Raw genomic sequence first — 16,276 nt, forward strand, 5'->3', positions numbered from 1 at the left:
GAAAAAGTCATTCCCAAGGGAGGTGGAACAAGCTGGCCCGGAGGCTTTTATCAGGAAGGACAGCAACAGGGAGGAGATGTAGAGGTGAAGCACCCAAAAGCTGCTCGAGAGGGTGAGGGACCCTCGTGCTGGGTACCAATATTGGGATTTTCCATAAAAGAGTTCCTAATCCCTGGAGCAAGGAAACACACACACGTCCCATCTCAGGTAACATCAGGAGCAAGTTTATTCAGGTCTGGCACTTACAGAACTCGGAAGGACAAGGTACACGGCATTGGTTTTCCAGAAAAGTCAGCCCAGGATCAGAAGAAACGAGACTATTTTATAAAAAGAGACTGCAGCTGCGAGGGGCCAGGAACGTGTCTCCCTTTGGATCCTGCATTCCTGCCACCCATGTGCTGGAGCAGACCTGGTGGTGCTTGGGGTGAATCTGTTCTCAGCGAGTCCCAGCCTGGTTTAATTTAGAAATTATGGGGGTGGGGGGGAGGAATTATTAATAGGTAGAAAAAAGCAGAAACCCTTCCAAAATCATCCACCTTGGCCAAGGAGGAGCGAGAGTGCAGCGGGAGACGTCCACAGGAGGAGGAGAACAGCTCGGCCAAACCGCCCAGCTCTCCAACGCTTGGAAGAGCAAAAAAAGTCTGGGAAACAATCACCTTGGAAGCCTGCTGAGAAGTAGAGGATCTCCTTGCAGACAGCAACAGAGAAGATATTGGCTAACGAGACCCGTGGGAGGCGGCTCTTCCTCAGGCAGCCCCATCACTGGCGAGCCTGGAGGACGTAGATGAAGCTGATGAGAATTCCCAAGGCCAGGATGGCGTAGCTGGCTCGGACGCTGCTGGAGCCGCTGATGTTGCAGAGGAAGGAGTCGCAGCAGTAGACGGAGGCGGCCGCAATTCCCAGGTTGATCCCAGCACTGGGGCAGATGGGAGAGCATCCCTTCGAGATGGACTGGCCGGATTTGCCGCCTGGATTTGGAAAGGAAGGAAAAGAGGCAGGTTTGGAACGGGTTTTTTTTTTTTTTTTTTGGGTTTCTGATTGCCTGCTCTGCAAAGGAATTAAGAGCGCTGGAAAAGCCGGGGCGGTGCAGGCGGCACAGGGAGGATGAAGTGCCCCGGAGAGGATGAAGTGGATCTCAGAGACAGGAATCCCAGCCAGCCCATCTTATCAAGGATCACCTGTGATAAGCTCACACAAACACCCCAGAGACTGCACAACGCCCCAGGGACGCCCCTTTGGATCGGTCAATGTTCAACCGACACGGCTCCTGCCAGGAATCCCAAAAATCCCTCTTGAGCTTCACTCTGGGGCTCCTCAAGGGAGACACTTGGGAGGCGAGTCTGCATTTCCAGAGAGGCACAGCCCACATTAAGAGGCAGGAAAGAGGAAACCATTAGCACTGGGCAGCAAAGGGAAGTTTATAAACACTCCCGGTCTCTGTTTGTGCACATCTGACCCACCCACGTTGCAGACTCAGGTATGAAATTCCCCCTCCTCCTGCCAGGGAGAGCCAGCATGGGCTCTGGTTCCTGCAAAGGCTCCAGGAGATCTGCCAGAGCATCCTGCCTCCCTCGGAGCAGCGGCTGGGAAGGAAAGAACCCCCCAAATCTCTCCAGGCACTCAGGAAGGAAACCCGCAACCCTCCCTTCCCGCCTCGTCCACAGAAAGCGAAGCAAAGGTGGGACTCGGGGACAAAGAACCCAAACACGAGGCAAAAAATCAGCAGGAACAGCAACCCTGGAGCTTCCCACACAAGGCAGCCTGCAGCATCCTCCAAGCTTTCACTTATTCATCAGCAAACTCCCCGCCCCCAGCCTGAAATTCCCCCCGGACTCGCGGGCATCGGTGCAGGCACGTGGGCTTTAACGTGACTCCTCCTGGCAGCGCGTCCCTCCTCAGAATTCCCGTGGGATGGTCGGACACTCAGTTGCTAAGCAGAACTTTCCCCTTTTTTTCTTTTTTTTTTGCCAGAAGGAGGCAAAACCTCGCCGTAGCTCAGCGGGTGACCCGGGAGAGAAGCCAGGAGGGGCAGGAGGAGGTGCTGTCACCACTCACCAAGTCCCACTCCGACGTACGTCGTCACGCAGTGGTTTTCATTCTCCCCACACTTGACAGGCGTCAGGCAGGCCCAGTTGGAGGAGGCATCCGAGCAGGAAAAGCAGACGAGCGTGTGGGCTGCAAGAGAAAGGCAAACCTCATTTAGGGGCTGGTGGGAAGATGTCCTCACTTGGAGGTCCCCACCTCTGTCCCACGGGACGTCTCGCGTCTGCCCACAGCCACACTTGCTGTTTCAGTTTTATCAGCCTGCAATATGGGATTTTTTTTTTTTTTTCCCAAAAAAATCGGCCAAGCAAAGGGTTCAAGCCTCAGAGAGGTATTTCAAGCTCTTATCAGCTAAAGCTGATACAACCACAGCCTGGTACTTTCTGTCACTGCCCTGTTTGCACTAAGAATGTGTCCGAGCTACAGTTGCCAACTTTAAACCAAACTCCAGAGGTGAATTTTTGAGGTTTGGGCTTGTTCAGCTCAGCCACCACATGGTGTTAGAACTGTTAGAATGATCTTTAGGTCCCTTCCAAGCAAAACCATTCTGATTTTATGATTCTGTGACACTGATGGGAAATGCTCAGGTGTGACCACGAGTTCCAATTTTCCATGACCTGGTTTTGGGCATCACGATCAGGCCATGCTTGAGCTGGAGCACATGGTGGAAATGATTTTTCAGCTGCAGAAAGCTCAAGACCTGCAAGGCCAGCAGGTCCCCTAAAATTATAGAATTGTGGAATCATTTCAGGAAAAGACCTCCAAGATCTCTGAATCCAACTATTAACCCAGCACTGCCAAATTCCACCACTAAACCAAGTCTTTAGGCAACACAGCTGCACCATTTCTTCAACATTTCCAGAAATGGTGATCCCACCACCATTTCAAAATCTGACCAGTGAAGAAATTTTTCCTCATTTCCAAACTAACCCTGGAGCAACTTGAGGCCATTTAAGGCTTATCCTACAGCAGCAGGATGGAATAGCTGGCTCCCATCCCTCATCCCTCACAGAGAGGAATGATTGGAAAACAGGATTTGGGGTGGGAAATGGTTGTGCAGACAGCCTGGACCAGAGACTCAGCAAGGCCACGGCCACTTTGATCTCTGTATTTTACATACAAGAGCATCACATCCACGCTGCAGTTGTTGACCTACATATGCTGACAGATCTGTTCCCAATCTTCCACGGACTCGGGATTTTGGAGCTCCCAGGCAGCCCTTCCACAAGGCACAGCCTTTCCCTTTGTGTATTTATGGGATGCAAAACAGAGCGGGGGCTGATTGAGGGTGGGAAGTGTGAGGCAGCCCCGTCCCTGCTCCCACCTCCTTCAGCCCCACCACAAACGGATTGTCAAAAATCACGGAATGGTTTGGGCTGGAAGGATCATTCAGCCATGGATAGAGATACTTTCCACCACCCCAGGGTGCTCCCAGCCCCATCCAACCTGGGGACACTTCCTTGGACACTTCCAGGGATGAGGCAGCCACAGCTTCTCTGGGAAACCTGAGCCAGGGTCTCCCCACCCTCACAGGGAAGAATTCCTTCCCAATATCCAACCTAAACCCAAACTTAAACTCTTTCAGCTTGAAGCCATTCCTGCTTGTTCTCGCCCTGTAAAAAAAAATCCCTCTCCAGCTTTCTTGTAGACCCCTTTGGAATATTTTCCTAAGGAAGTGAAGCGGGGGAAGCCCTGGGAGAGCTCTCTTGAGGCACAGCAGTTACTGACATGGATAGTTTAAAGAATTATTATTTGGACAAATATTGCTCAGCATCTGTCCCACTCTGCCATAGGACTGCTCTCCTCATTCCTGTTTCTGTCAGGAAAATAAAAGGCTTCTGCAAGAATGAGGGGAAAAAAAAAAAACAATTGCTCTCAGAGGAATGACTTTTGAGCAGCCGCAGCTGAGGACAGGAAACAAAATATAATCTCAGAGAAACAGATTAAAGTGGGTTAGTGGGAGATCCTGGATGTCACAGCAGAGCAGCCAAATCTCTGCTATGGAGTGGAAACCAAGACCACAACCCCCCCACCCAAGCAGGAATTTCCTGGATTGGCTCACGCCTCCTTCAAGAATCGTAACTCTGGACACGGTTCCTAAACAAACCCGGGTTACCTGAGCACACCAACGCAGCCACTGCAACCACAGCACCGGGATTAAAGGGCCACCAGCTGAGTCAAAACCTCCCGGAGAGATTCCTCAGTGGATCTCTGCGTTTAGGGACCAGCCACTGAGTCACCGGGCTGGCCACAACTCCATGTGGGAGCTCAGAGTGAAGCCCAGTTCAGTTCTCAGGTGACCTGTCCCAAACTCTTTTTACCTCACAGCCACCCCGAGGAGGCGAATTGACTCATCCCAGGAATCTTCAGCGATCAGGAATGAAGTGGATTACAGCCTTCCTGTGGGCATTCTGGCAGGACAGATGTCCCCATATGCATTTGCTCACTGCGCTGAAGGCATGAGTGGTGCAATGCTGTTCATTAAAGGCTCCAGGAACAAACACACCAGAAATCTTTGGACATGACATAAAAGTGCTGTTGGGCATGAAATTCTCTACCATGTGACTCAATCCCTGCTCCTTCCACTGCATGTCCTACCTGTCCCCATGTTTTTCATTGGCACACCTACCCATTACCCCTTGTCACAACAGGAAAAAAAAAAAAAATCCTTCCAGGAGAGGCAGTTTAAGAAAGGAAATATTCAGCCACTTTCTGCCCCAAAAAAAAAAAAACACCCACTGCAGAGTTATGAGAGCACAAACAGGCTGAGTGGTTTAGACAAAAGGCACAAGAGGGGTGGCAGAATTAATTTCATGCAGCTGTAGACTGAGCAAAGAGTTGGAGCTCAAGGTTACAAGAAAGGAAAAAAGGGAGAAAAAAAAATCACAAGACTACACAATGCAGAAGAGAAGCCTTGTTTTCACCAGTGGAAGAATTCATGTTTATTTGTTTGCTGCTCGGGTGCCCAGAGGAACAAAGAGCTCCCAAAACAGAGCGGGGCTTTTGGGGGAATTCCTACAGATTACGGTTGAATAATTGTTGCAAAGACAGGGGGGGAAAAAAGGCCTTTAAAAGCCCACTTTGGAGCTCGTTAGCACCACGAAAATGCTTCGGCAGTTTTTCCATTCAGCCCCGATGTTGCTTTTCCATTCTCTTAGGCAAAATCCTTATCAAGATCCAGAGGCAAGGTCTTTGAGCAGGAGGTAAAGCTCTTCTGTGAAATCCCCCCCAAAATATGCTTGGAAGTGTTTGGGGGTAAAATCACCTGCAGCAAACCCTTTTGCCTGGATAAAAACTTACTTTTAAAGCTGAAAGGGTTGTGTTGTTTTTTTTTCGGGGGGTGAAACCCTTCATCGCCTTGGCCTTGCCCGCTGAAACTGAGCACAAGCCAGCTGGGCTCTGCCCGATTCCCAGCGCTTCAATCGCCAGTTGCTTCCCGGATCCCACTGGGAAGGGGAATTGGAAAGGGCAGCAAACAGCCGGTTTCCATCTCAGCGGTGCCCTCAGAAAAGAAGAAGGAGCCCTGTTTGCCGAGCAGGGGCTGGGAGAGCCCAGAACTCTCCCGTTTGCCTCTTTGTTTGGCTTCTCCAAGCAGCGACATATGGGAACAATACGCGGCTTCCACGGCCCCAAGGAGTTTGGATAGTGAGGAATGGAGTCGATGGGGAAGGAGGGGATGGCAGGACCTGCGACTTGGGCAACTTGGCAGTTTGAACACGCAGCAACAGGAACCGCGTTCTCCCCAGGCTCGGCGGCTGCCCCAGGATGCGCCACCCAGGGCATTGTCCCTTAGGGGTCACCGCGCTCCGCAGGCGGCCCCGAAGGATGCTCGGAGGGGGCAGCAGGAGCCAGAATCACGAGTGGCTCTGCCCTGACTTTGCTCCATCAGCCATTGCCGGGGCTGGGCTGCCTCTCCCCACCACCCCCCTTCCTCTCGGCCGCATCTCAGCCCATCCCAGCGCCGTTATCCCGGCTGGCTGCGCCGAAAAAGGGGGAGCGGAGCCGGCCCTGCTCTTTGTTCCAGCTGCAACTGGGAAAAGCTCCAGGATATCCACCCGCACAGCAGGAGATGCTCACCTTTTCATACAGGCGGGGCAGCCCTGAAGTTCCTGCTTCAGGAGGGACATTGCTGCGAGGCAAGACACCCCCGCATCCCGCTCCGAAACACAGCGCGGCTCAGCGCTGTGCCCCCAACCCCTTTTACACCCTCATAACCCCTACAAACCTCCAACTTCCACAGCCTACCCTGCCACACGCATCACTCCCCCAGCCCCCAATTTGCTCTCTAACGCAGGGCTGAAGAAGGACCGGGGGACCCGCGGGGCAGGCGATGGTGGAGGGAGCATCCTTTCCCTTACCTCTCTCCACGCACAGCACCGCGGCCAGCACAGCGAGCAGGAGCGCCTTCATGGTGCGGTCGATGTGGCCGGAGAGATGCGCAGGGCGGCTGGAGGAGCTCGGGGCTGGCGGCAGGGCCGGGCGGCGGGGGCGGGGAAAGGGCGGCGGCTCCGCCCCGCGGGCCGGGCCCGGCCCCCGCGCCGCCTCCCCCCTCCGCCTCCCCGGCCACGCCTGGTTTCGTTTACCCGCTAGGGAGAACCGCGGCCGGGCAAGGGGCGCTGGGAAAGAAGGTGTGGGCATGGCAGCGGCTGGCCGAGGGGGAACGGAGCCAGCTTTCCCCTAGCCGTGCCTCAAGAGGCTTTTTCCAGCCCCCTCTCAGATCCCCTCTGTTTCCCTGAAGGAGGAGGCGGGATTAGGGGGCTGCCTCTATGCTGGACCCCACTCATCCAAGTCCAATCCTTCCAACTCAGCTTGTTCTGGGATTCCGTGATTCTCTGACTCCCTCTACCCACAGGACCTGCTGATTTCCTGCCTCCCTTCCCTCCTCCGTGCATCTCCTCTCACAGATCCTCTGAGCGCACACACATCGTCCTCCACACATTCCAAACCACCCTGTACTCACACTTTCCCTGTATCCAGGGCTCCCTGCATGGATCCCCCTGCATTTAACACCCTCTTTGGGTCTGACCCCTCTGCACGCACAGCCCCCACTCACGATCCAAGCACATAAAGAACCAACTCCCCCATCTGTTGACCAGAGCCTAAATTGGATTAGACATACAGGATTGGGAAGCTTGAAGAGCCCAGCAGCTGGAGTGCCATGGGACAGCTTGGGCTGTTTGGCAGGATGAGTCTTCAGACTGTAAATAAGTCCCCTGATGTTGGGAGTGTCCCAAATTCAGTAGGTCCCATGGAAATAGCTAAATCCTCTAGGAAATGAGCTGCAGGAGGGGCAGCGGGGGAGGGCCCCTGTGGAACTGGCTGTCAAGAAAGCCTGGGAATGGAGGATAAGGCTGGTGAGCCAGCAGGAAGCAAGCAGGCTTGATAAACTCTGTGCCACAGATGGGTTTAATTCTGCAGAGTCAGCATTTCTTGGCGAATGCATCTGTCAGGAGAAATTCCGGCTCCTGTCTTGTTGGAGGCATTCAGAGCACTCTGCTTGGGAAGCAAACCCATGCCTGCAAACCCCTGTTTCCCTTTTCTTTCCTGTGGCTCAGTTTTATTTGTCACTGCCAGGTATTCTAGCAGGAACTGACTTCCGAGCAGTTTCTGTGGTCTCACATCTTCCACTGGAACAGACGGCCGGGACAAACCAAATACTAAAAAAATGGGAAGTTTCAGTTTTGTGGTAACTTGAGAAAATGTAATTCAGACACATTTACAAAATCCCTGCCGAGGAAGTAGATTTTGGTTGGATTTTGGGAAGAAATTCTTCCCTGTGAGGTGGAGAGGCCCTAGCAGAGGCTGCCCAGAGAAGCTGTGGCTGCCCCATCCCTGGAAGTGTTTCAGGCCAGGTTGGATGGGTTTTGGAGCACCCTGGGATAGTGGAAGATGTCCCTGCCTATGGCAGGAACTGGATGATCTTTAAGATCTTTTCCAACACAGATTTGGGATTTTATGTTACACTCTCCTCATCCCCAAGATCTACAGCTTCCAGGATTTCTCCCACACTTACATTTGACCTTATCAGCCCCATTTTTTTTTTTTTTCCTGGAGAGGGTATGCCTGCTGATAAGAAGGAAACAGGGAGGACCTAAGAGTCACAGAGGTCACAACCCAGCACGGGATCTGGAGTCATCCCGATTCTGCTGGAATGGCTGGGCGGGGACAGCACTAATGACAGGATGCTTGTAGAAGGAAGAGGTGACCAGAACCACCAGGGACCAGTTTTCTGTGGTGGGAATTACACCAGGTAAAGAAGGAAGCCCTTCTGAGAACTCGATGATCCTTTTGGGTCCCTTCCAACTCAGGATATTTTATATCCCATGGCCTAAGCTCATCTCCCACCTCCTCCCAAAGGCTGTTGTGTGGGACAGACTGTAGAGTTCAACACAGCAAACTCTGCTGGCAGAGATTTCTGTTCTAGTCCAGCCCACAAAACACTGTCCTGAGTGCTCCAGGCTCTTCTTGCAAGCTTAGAGGTCGTTGGAGGACTTTATTGAACCACTGGCTTAGTATTATTAGTGCAAGGCCAAAAAATATTTCTTCACAAAAAGGGTGAAGCAAGAGAGGCAGCAGGGGTAGAGTCCAGCACCAGGAATGTGGGCTGTGCTGGGGAAAGGTGGGGACAGCTATGAAAACACACTTGAGGGAGAAGGAGATAAGGAAGTGGCTGGATCAGAAGGCAAACTGGTGTTGGGGTAAATACTTCATGGTTGTGGCATGCTGGGGAGGAATGGGTACAGTTAAAATCAGGAAATGATAAGTGAGACAGGTCCCTTCATGGGTTGGGGCAGCAGGGATGGTGCAGAAATTAAAGCTAGACTAACTAGGCCTGCAAGGGTTTGATGTTGAACAGGCACTAGACCAGATAAAGCTTGTAATTGAGGGTCAGCAAAAGCTTGTTCAGCTTCTGTGGAGCCAGGTGGGACAAGGGAGAGGTTCCTTCCCCACCACGATTCTGTTTCAGGGTTTGTGTGAGACTTCCTGGGCCTGGCTGCGCACGTGAGGCACCAAAACCTCAGAGGAATTTGCAAATGAGATGTTTCCCCTGTTGGTGGAGCAGAACTGCTCAAACAGCTTTCCTCCGATGACCCAGGAAGGGGACAGAGACCTTTTTATTTCCAGTAATTGCATCATGCTCTGGAGCTGGGAATTATTCAGATTTTTTCCAGAGGGGGTTGGAACTGCTCTGTGACAGAATCCAATCTCACCTGTCAAAACGTGGAGAATAATTTTGGCAGAGGTCTGGGAGGATGTGAGGGAGCAGGAACCCAGCATCTCCATCCTTGCTGCTTCCTCTCATCCCCAGAATTCTCTTTGCCCAGAGCACTTTGCCGCAACATAATCTGGGCATGAAGGTCCTCCTTGCCCAGGTGCTGGCACAGCCCCACTCAATTCCACTCCAGGGAATGCTGGAGCTGGAATTCCATCCCTGGAATTCCTGTTCCCACCACCCTGCTGCACCGGGCTGAATGGGAGGCCCGACTCCATATCCCAGCCCTTCCTCCTCATCCCACCCTGCGTGTTCCTCCTCCTGAAGTCCCTCCTGATCTCTTTGGACCAAATTTGCCCAAGAGACCCTCAGGATCATATTTGGAGCATCCAAGGATGCTCTGGACATAGATTTTCCACGGGCAAACCAAGCTGCAGGTTATCCTTTGCTGTCGATGGTGCCAAACAGGTCACTGTCCTCTACCACCTCTATTGCATCCTCTGAGGAAAAACCTGGGATTTTTCTCAGGAAGCTACTGAGATCCCTAAAAATTCCTGAAATAAAGGTGCCCAACCAAGTCTTTGGGCCACGCCATTTATTATATTCTTTATTGATAATGGAATAAAACCTTCATCTCCCCCCTCCAGCCACAGCCTGCTGTCGGAATCTGGCTGTCAGGTTGACGAACTTTCACTTCTGGCTGACATCCACATTTCCTTTTCCCTTCTCTCCCCGAGCCTGAGGTGAAAGTGGATCGCTGCCTGGTGATGCTCAGCTGGTGTTGGAATTCTCACACTTCCTCCTTCCAAAGTCTGCGTGACTCACCCTCAGCCGTGCTTGTTTTTAACTTTCGACAGGAAAACTCTTTAAAGAGCTTGTTTCTCTGGCAAAAACTTTAATTTCCCCGAGCAATCTCAGCAGGGCCCTCCCCAGACTGTGCCCATGGCTCCAGGAACCCCGTTAAGCTCAAGATTAACCCTTTAGGCCCTGTAAGTGTCCCCGTCTCCAGCCACGTCCTGGATGACCTTGGCCGTGTGCTGGGGTTTGTCTCCATCTGTTTCTGGCCTCAGGTGGTGACTTCTGGAGTTGGAATTGCTGATCCTTTTCGTGAAAAACGCCAACCACTTGGTTTTTTAAAAATTTTAAAAGTTTAATAATAATAAAATGGTTACAAATATAGTAATATAATTAAAGTAATAAAGTTTAGAGTTAGGATAATTACAAGACAATAAAAGGCAAAGAATTACGGCTGGCCGGATGCTCTCAGACATTAAGTTGCGAAAAGCATGTCTTGTGAACAAAGGAATTACCCTTAAAACAATACCCTTGTTGCATATTTATACATTCTTCATGGTGATGCATACATTTTATTTTAAAAAATATACTCTGTCCGTTGTATGTCAACTGTTTCCTTTAATCCCCTGGCATCTTCGAGTCTGAGTAAGGCCTGAAGAAATTAATTTCTTCTGATAAGAAGCCATAAATTCCTCTCCTTTAGAAGATGTAGGTGTTCCCCAAAGCAAGTATCTCACCCTAAAAAAATGAAGAAAAAAAACTTCCCCCCCCACATATAGAGTCTCTATTTTATTTTGTTTTTCATTAACTACTAAAGTCTTCATTTTAACTACAACAAATCAATATAACATAATACATACAGTAACTATCTGCATAGAGCTATATAATATGCATTTTTCACAGTTTTGCTCTTCCAACTCAGGATATTTCATTATTCTCTTCTCCAACATTAATCCTTAACTATATAAGGATTATACAGTTACTACATAAAGATTATATAGTTATAAGGACTGTATAAGTATATAGTGTTTATCCCTGTCTCCAGGCCTAATTCCATCTCCTGGGTGAACTCTGGACCCATTTTATAGCTTTTTTTCCCCAATCCTGGCCTTTTTTTTTTTTTTTTTTTGTGCTATCAGAGGTTCTGGACCACTTGAAAAATTTCCTGGGCACCTCCTCTCCCTGGAGCCTCATCTCCAGGTTTTTTTTTGGGGAGGAAGGGAAGAGGCTTTTCAGTCCTTTCCCTTATTCCTTCCACCAAAAAAATTCACTTTACAGACAAGGAATTCACGAGGCTTCAGGGAGGCAGCACAAAAATATGCTGAAGCTGTAGGCAAGGTGATAGACTTATGGAGGTTTGTAGTGGAAATGTTAAAATTGGTGTAAAAAATGGGAATGGGAATGTTCCTGGGTGTGGAAGAACCAGAACCAGCAAAGCAAAGGGTAAAAAGAGAGGCATTTACTGAGTGCTGTGGAGCACCGTGCCTGTGCTCATTCAAAAGTAGAAAAAGAACAAGCTGACCTTGGATAGGAAACTCCAGAGGACTAAGAGCAGGGTGGGAGCCATAAAACACCCAGATAAAGTAAACAAAAGGGCTGACATATTCAGGATTTCACCTAAAAGGGGAGAAACGAAAGAGAAAGTGAGCAGAGACAGCATTCTCTCTCCAAAAGCTTAAAAAACAAGTCCAAATTTGGGGTTTTTTTGCTCTGCCTTTCACCTTTTACCTTCACCTCGTGCTCAACCTTAAAGGCACAAGGAGAGTTGCGGGACTTTCATTGTTTTGGCTGCTGGTGGCACAGAAGTGATGCGGGCCAGCTGATCTGGGCACACCCACACTGGTGCTTGTGATCCAGTGAAATCCCCAAGGAAGAGTGTGAAAGGCAAAATCCACTTTCTCCAAGATTTTTGTATTATCAAGTATAAAATCTCTCTTCTCCCCAAAGATCTCGCGGGGACTTTTATTCCTCCAGTTTCCTGTGACTGCAGAAGGGAGTTTCTCATTCCCAAGAGCAGTGTCTGCTCGTTATCTAATTGCTGATTAACATCTAATTCTGCGTCCTGGAGCTGCAGGCAGGTCCCAGGTGAGCTGCTGTGAGCACTGGGCACAGAGCCAGGTCCTGTTCCTGCCTCTCCTGGACCAAGGAAAATGGAACCCCTGGCACCCCCGATTCTTTGTGTGGAATTTAAGGACTTGCCTGATAAGGAATCAGCAGGAAAACAGTAAAACCATCATTCCTGTGCAGAGCTCTCTCCTCCTTCTGCCTCAGCACTGCTTTAATGTTGACTGAAATCCTGGGACCCCTGGAGCCGAACATCCTTTGGAGTGAAAATTCCTACGTGGAGGTTCTTTCCACATCACTGGAAGAGCTTTGGGTCACTTCTGCTGTTCAGTCTTTGTCTTGGAGCAACCTGATCTCGTGGAAGGTGTCCCTGCTCGTGGCCAGAGTGGTTGGAATGAGATCTTTTAGGTCCCTTCCCACCCAAAACATTCCATGATTCTGTGATAAAGCAAAGCCCAACCCCGAGCACCCCAATTCTGCTCTGGTGGAGGGAACGAGATCCATGTGGGAATGGCAGAAAGGTGACAGAGAGAGGCAGGAATGGGAATGACCAGGAATGAGTTCACTCAGCCCCAGTGGAGACACAAAGGAGACGCTGAGACCGAAGTTTCTCCATGCTTTGATGAATCCTAATTATGGTACTAAAGCTGCTGCTCCTGGAGGCAGTTTTCCAGCTCTTCACCCTACTTTAGATGCCAGGAATTCCTTCTGATCCTATCTAAAATCCTCTTTGCTGCTGCCCTCAACCCCAACACAAAAAGTGGGAAGAACAAAGCAGCCTGAGCCTTCCATTTGGAGGATCTGGAACGTTCTCATCCCGTCACACACCAGTTCACACTTCCCAGTGCAATGTGTAAGATTTTTCCATGGAGTGCAGAATTCCAGCAGGGCTTTGTTTCACATTTTTTCTCAAAGTTTGACACACGTTACATTTGTGATCCAGCACACCTTCTTTTCCTGCCAGATTGCTGCAAGGGAGATTCCCTCATCCCGTATTTGTGCCGCATTAACTGGAGAGCTTTTTGTGCTTGTCCTTCCCAAATTACACCCTCTTTTCTCAACCTACCACTTAAATTTACTGGAATCACCCAGAATTCTCCTGCTTGCAGATTCTCTCAGCTCGTCACCCATGAGCTCAGTGAATTTATTGTCTAATACATCATCCAAACCAGCAATTAAAACTTTGCATCATCGCAGAGCCAAGAGGAGCCTTTTAATGGATCGTTCCAGCCTGACAGCGAATTGTTGGCTGTGAGTTGCTCATGATTTCAGCTCGACTGGCTTTCCTTGGTTTTGCTTTCTGAGCCCATCTCGTGACACTGTGCCAAAATCTTTATTAAGGCTGAGCTGTGTGACAGGTACCACTTTTACCCTCACAGATTTTTGCTATCTTGTCACAGGGAGGGATATCACCCACCTGTCACAAAATCCTTGCTGATCATCCCTCCCTCCTTGATAGCCCCTACACCATTAATTGATTATCTATTTCAGAGCTTTTTTTTCCCACTCTGGGTTGGCTGCTCTGTGTGTCCCTAGAGAGTTCCCTATGCCCTTTATAATAATGGGTTATTTCCACATTTCTTCATGGAAAGGCTTTGGAGGTGGCACTCTCTGGTCTGGTTGACAAGGTGAGGGTTGGTCACAGGTTGGACTCAATGATCTTGGAGGTCTTTTCCAGCCTTAATGAGTCTGTGATTTGTTGCTACCCAGTCTCCCAAAACACCCAGATTTCCCTGCTGCAAAGGAACAGGAGCAGGAGAAACAGGCTGGGTTTGGTAGCTGTGATGTATTTCTTTTCCAAGTTTTCCTGGACACCACTTTGGCTGACAACCCTCACTGATTTGCATATTTATGTAGAAAACACTAATTTTATTCACTTTTGATGTGTTAATTAGTTCATCTCATTAATGTCTGTGGCAGCAAAGTGGTTCTTGCTGTTGTGTTTGATGTGGTTGTGTCTCCACACCTGTTTTCCCTCTTACTCCACACGTGGAAGCACAAACACAACTCCTGACTCTGCAAGTGCAGCTCAAAGCTGTGGGATTGGAAAAACAAATCCTACACTGAGGCTCCAAGAATCACCTGGAATTCTTCTCCCAGACAGCTCAGCCTGCAGAGCACCAGCACCCAAACCTCACGCTGGAAAAGGGAAATGGGACTGATTCAACCCATGGGGAAAAAAAAAAGGAGATTTAGGCTTTGCCTAAAGCTGGGCCACAAAAGCCTTGATCTTCTACCTACGCCTTCCTCCAGCCCAGGGAAGGGAGGAACCAGTGTGGAAAAGGAGCTGTGACTTCATAATCAGCCCATTCCTCACCTCCAATCAAGAAGAAGAATAATTTTAAATTGTCTCTCTTCCTTCTTTATTTGAAATACTTCCAGCAATTTCCCACTCAGAGGATCAGCGCTGACAAAGTCAGAATTCCCACCTCCAGATTTACTTTTCCGTGACCTTCAGCACCCATAACCGGGAGCTTTCAGTCCAGGAACTAGGTGGGTGGACAAGACAATGAGTAAATCCTTTTGAACACAACCCCTTCACCTCCAAAGAATCAGGCAGGATAATCCTGGCTACTTCAGCTGTTTCAGCATCCAGAAATTTCAGGAAGAGACAATTTGTAGACAGTTCTAGGAAACCACTCTCATTTGACCTTCTGGCAGCACTTAAACTGCTGTGGTGAAAAGTGGGGGAAGAGCTGGCAGTAAGGGTCTGCAAAAGATCAGGATAAAGTTTGTTCTCCCTCCTGAACTGTGTCCATCCTGGTTCCCCTCACCCTCACTGGATTTATTCAACCCTCCACTTGTTCCTTCCCCTCCATATGGTCTCCCCACCAAGATTTTGCTTTCTCGTGTCCAGCAAAAATGGTTGAGATAAAAATTGCTCCTTCTACTTCCTCGTTCTCCTGCCAATATGACAGGTGGTAAAACAGTAACAGCTTTGGCCTGAGCCCAACTTTCTCGGAGTTTTTTTAAAGCACCTGAGGTCCTTCAGGGAAAACTGTGCAGGGTATGGAGGGCTTGCTCCTGGAGGACTTGCTCCTGGAATTGGGATGCAGCACAGCCACCACAGCCCCACCAGTGCCTGCCCTGAGCAGCTGGACATCTCTTCCTTCTTTTTGCTCTTCCTCTTCTCCATCCTAATTTTCCTTCCCTTTCGAGGTTGTGTTTGGTGAGAGAAAATTATCAGCAGGTTCTGCTGTTGATTTGGGTTTTTGACAGCTGTCATCTCCAGGCACAGCTCAGTGGGGTGTTGGTGTCCTCTTGTCCCTGCCCACCACTGCAGTGTCACCTCCTTCTTTCCCTTCATTTCCCCTCCATCCATTAAACAAAACACTTAAAACCAGTCACCAGATCCAGAGCCCACAGCACAAAACCTGAAGTTGATGTGGAATATTTCATCCTGGAAAACCAGTGGCTCTGAAATCCAGGCACTGCGAAATGCCTCAAAAATCCACATGTGCGACCAAAACCCAGCAGAGCTCCAGGGGAGTGCTTCAGAGAAAGCAAAGATCTCATTTAACCATCAAACACAACAAAAAAAAACCGACACCCTTCAATTGTTTGGACCAGCTCTGGTTTCTCCCAGGACACAGCTGAGCGAGGGATGCTGCCAGCTTTTCCTTTTCTCTCTCTCTTTTTTTTTTTTTTTTGTTTTTTTTTTTTTTTTTGTTTTGTTTTGTTTTCTGTGTGTTTTCCAGGAATGGGAGCTTGCAGCTGGGGCTGTGACCCAAGAAGCTCTGAGCTGTTTGTGTGAGTCCCTGGCTAGCTGCCCTTCTTCTTCTCTGTGACATCCCCCAGGCCTCCGACAGAGCTTTTCTGTCTCCCCTCAGCTGCAGCTCCTGCGGGGACAGGAGGGAGCAGAGAGCATGGAGGGCAAAACCAAACAAAGCTCAACACAATCCATGGTTTCTCTGCCAGGAACGTGGGTCTGTGGAAAGCCTCTCACAGCCTCTGAATGGCAGGGATTGGTGACAGCTGTGTGAGGTTGTTTTGGCCCTGGGAATAAAAAAAAAAAAGAGGGGAATAGATATGGGGATGCCTTTTTCCAGCTGGATGAGGTCCATGAGGAGGCAGTGTGAGAGCAGCTCCCAGCTCAGCAGGCTGCCCCCAATTCCTTCCCTTCTCTCTCTCACCTTTCCAATGCCTTTCCTCTCTCAGCCA

At 49.7% G+C, this 16,276-nt stretch overlaps 1 protein-coding gene across 1 annotated transcript; it reads right to left on the bottom strand.

Moving 5' to 3' along the window:
* Positions 1-203: 203 nt before the first annotated feature.
* LOC110475170 (lymphocyte antigen 6E) lies at positions 204-6,481 on the bottom strand. The gene is made up of 3 exons (XM_021539102.3): positions 6,402-6,481; positions 2,056-2,175; positions 204-968 (listed from the first exon to the last, which is right to left on the bottom strand). Exons 1-3 carry the CDS (start codon positions 6,451-6,453, stop codon positions 760-762), a joined length of 381 nt encoding a protein of 126 aa, XP_021394777.1. The 5' UTR covers positions 6,454-6,481; the 3' UTR covers positions 204-759.
* Between the last annotated feature and the right edge of the window lie 9,795 nt (positions 6,482-16,276).

The sequence above is a fragment of the Lonchura striata genome, chromosome 2, assembly GCF_050655825.1.
Source record: "Lonchura striata isolate lonStrDom1 chromosome 2, ASM5065582v1, whole genome shotgun sequence".
NCBI lineage: Eukaryota > Metazoa > Chordata > Aves > Passeriformes > Estrildidae > Lonchura > Lonchura striata.

Bases quoted from the DNA above. Each gene is read 5' to 3' on its own strand.
- LOC110475170 (XM_021539102.3), bottom strand. From the start codon at position 6,453: ATGAAGGCGCTCCTGCTCGCTGTGCTGGCCGCGGTGCTGTGCGTGGAG. The intron at 2,176-6,401 runs GTAAGGGAAAGG...TTTCTCTTGCAG, and splicing joins GGTGCTGTGCGTGGAGAGAG to CCCACACGCTCGTCTGCTTT. The intron at 969-2,055 runs GTGAGTGGTGAC...TTCCAAATCCAG, and splicing joins GTACGTCGGAGTGGGACTTG to GCGGCAAATCCGGCCAGTCC.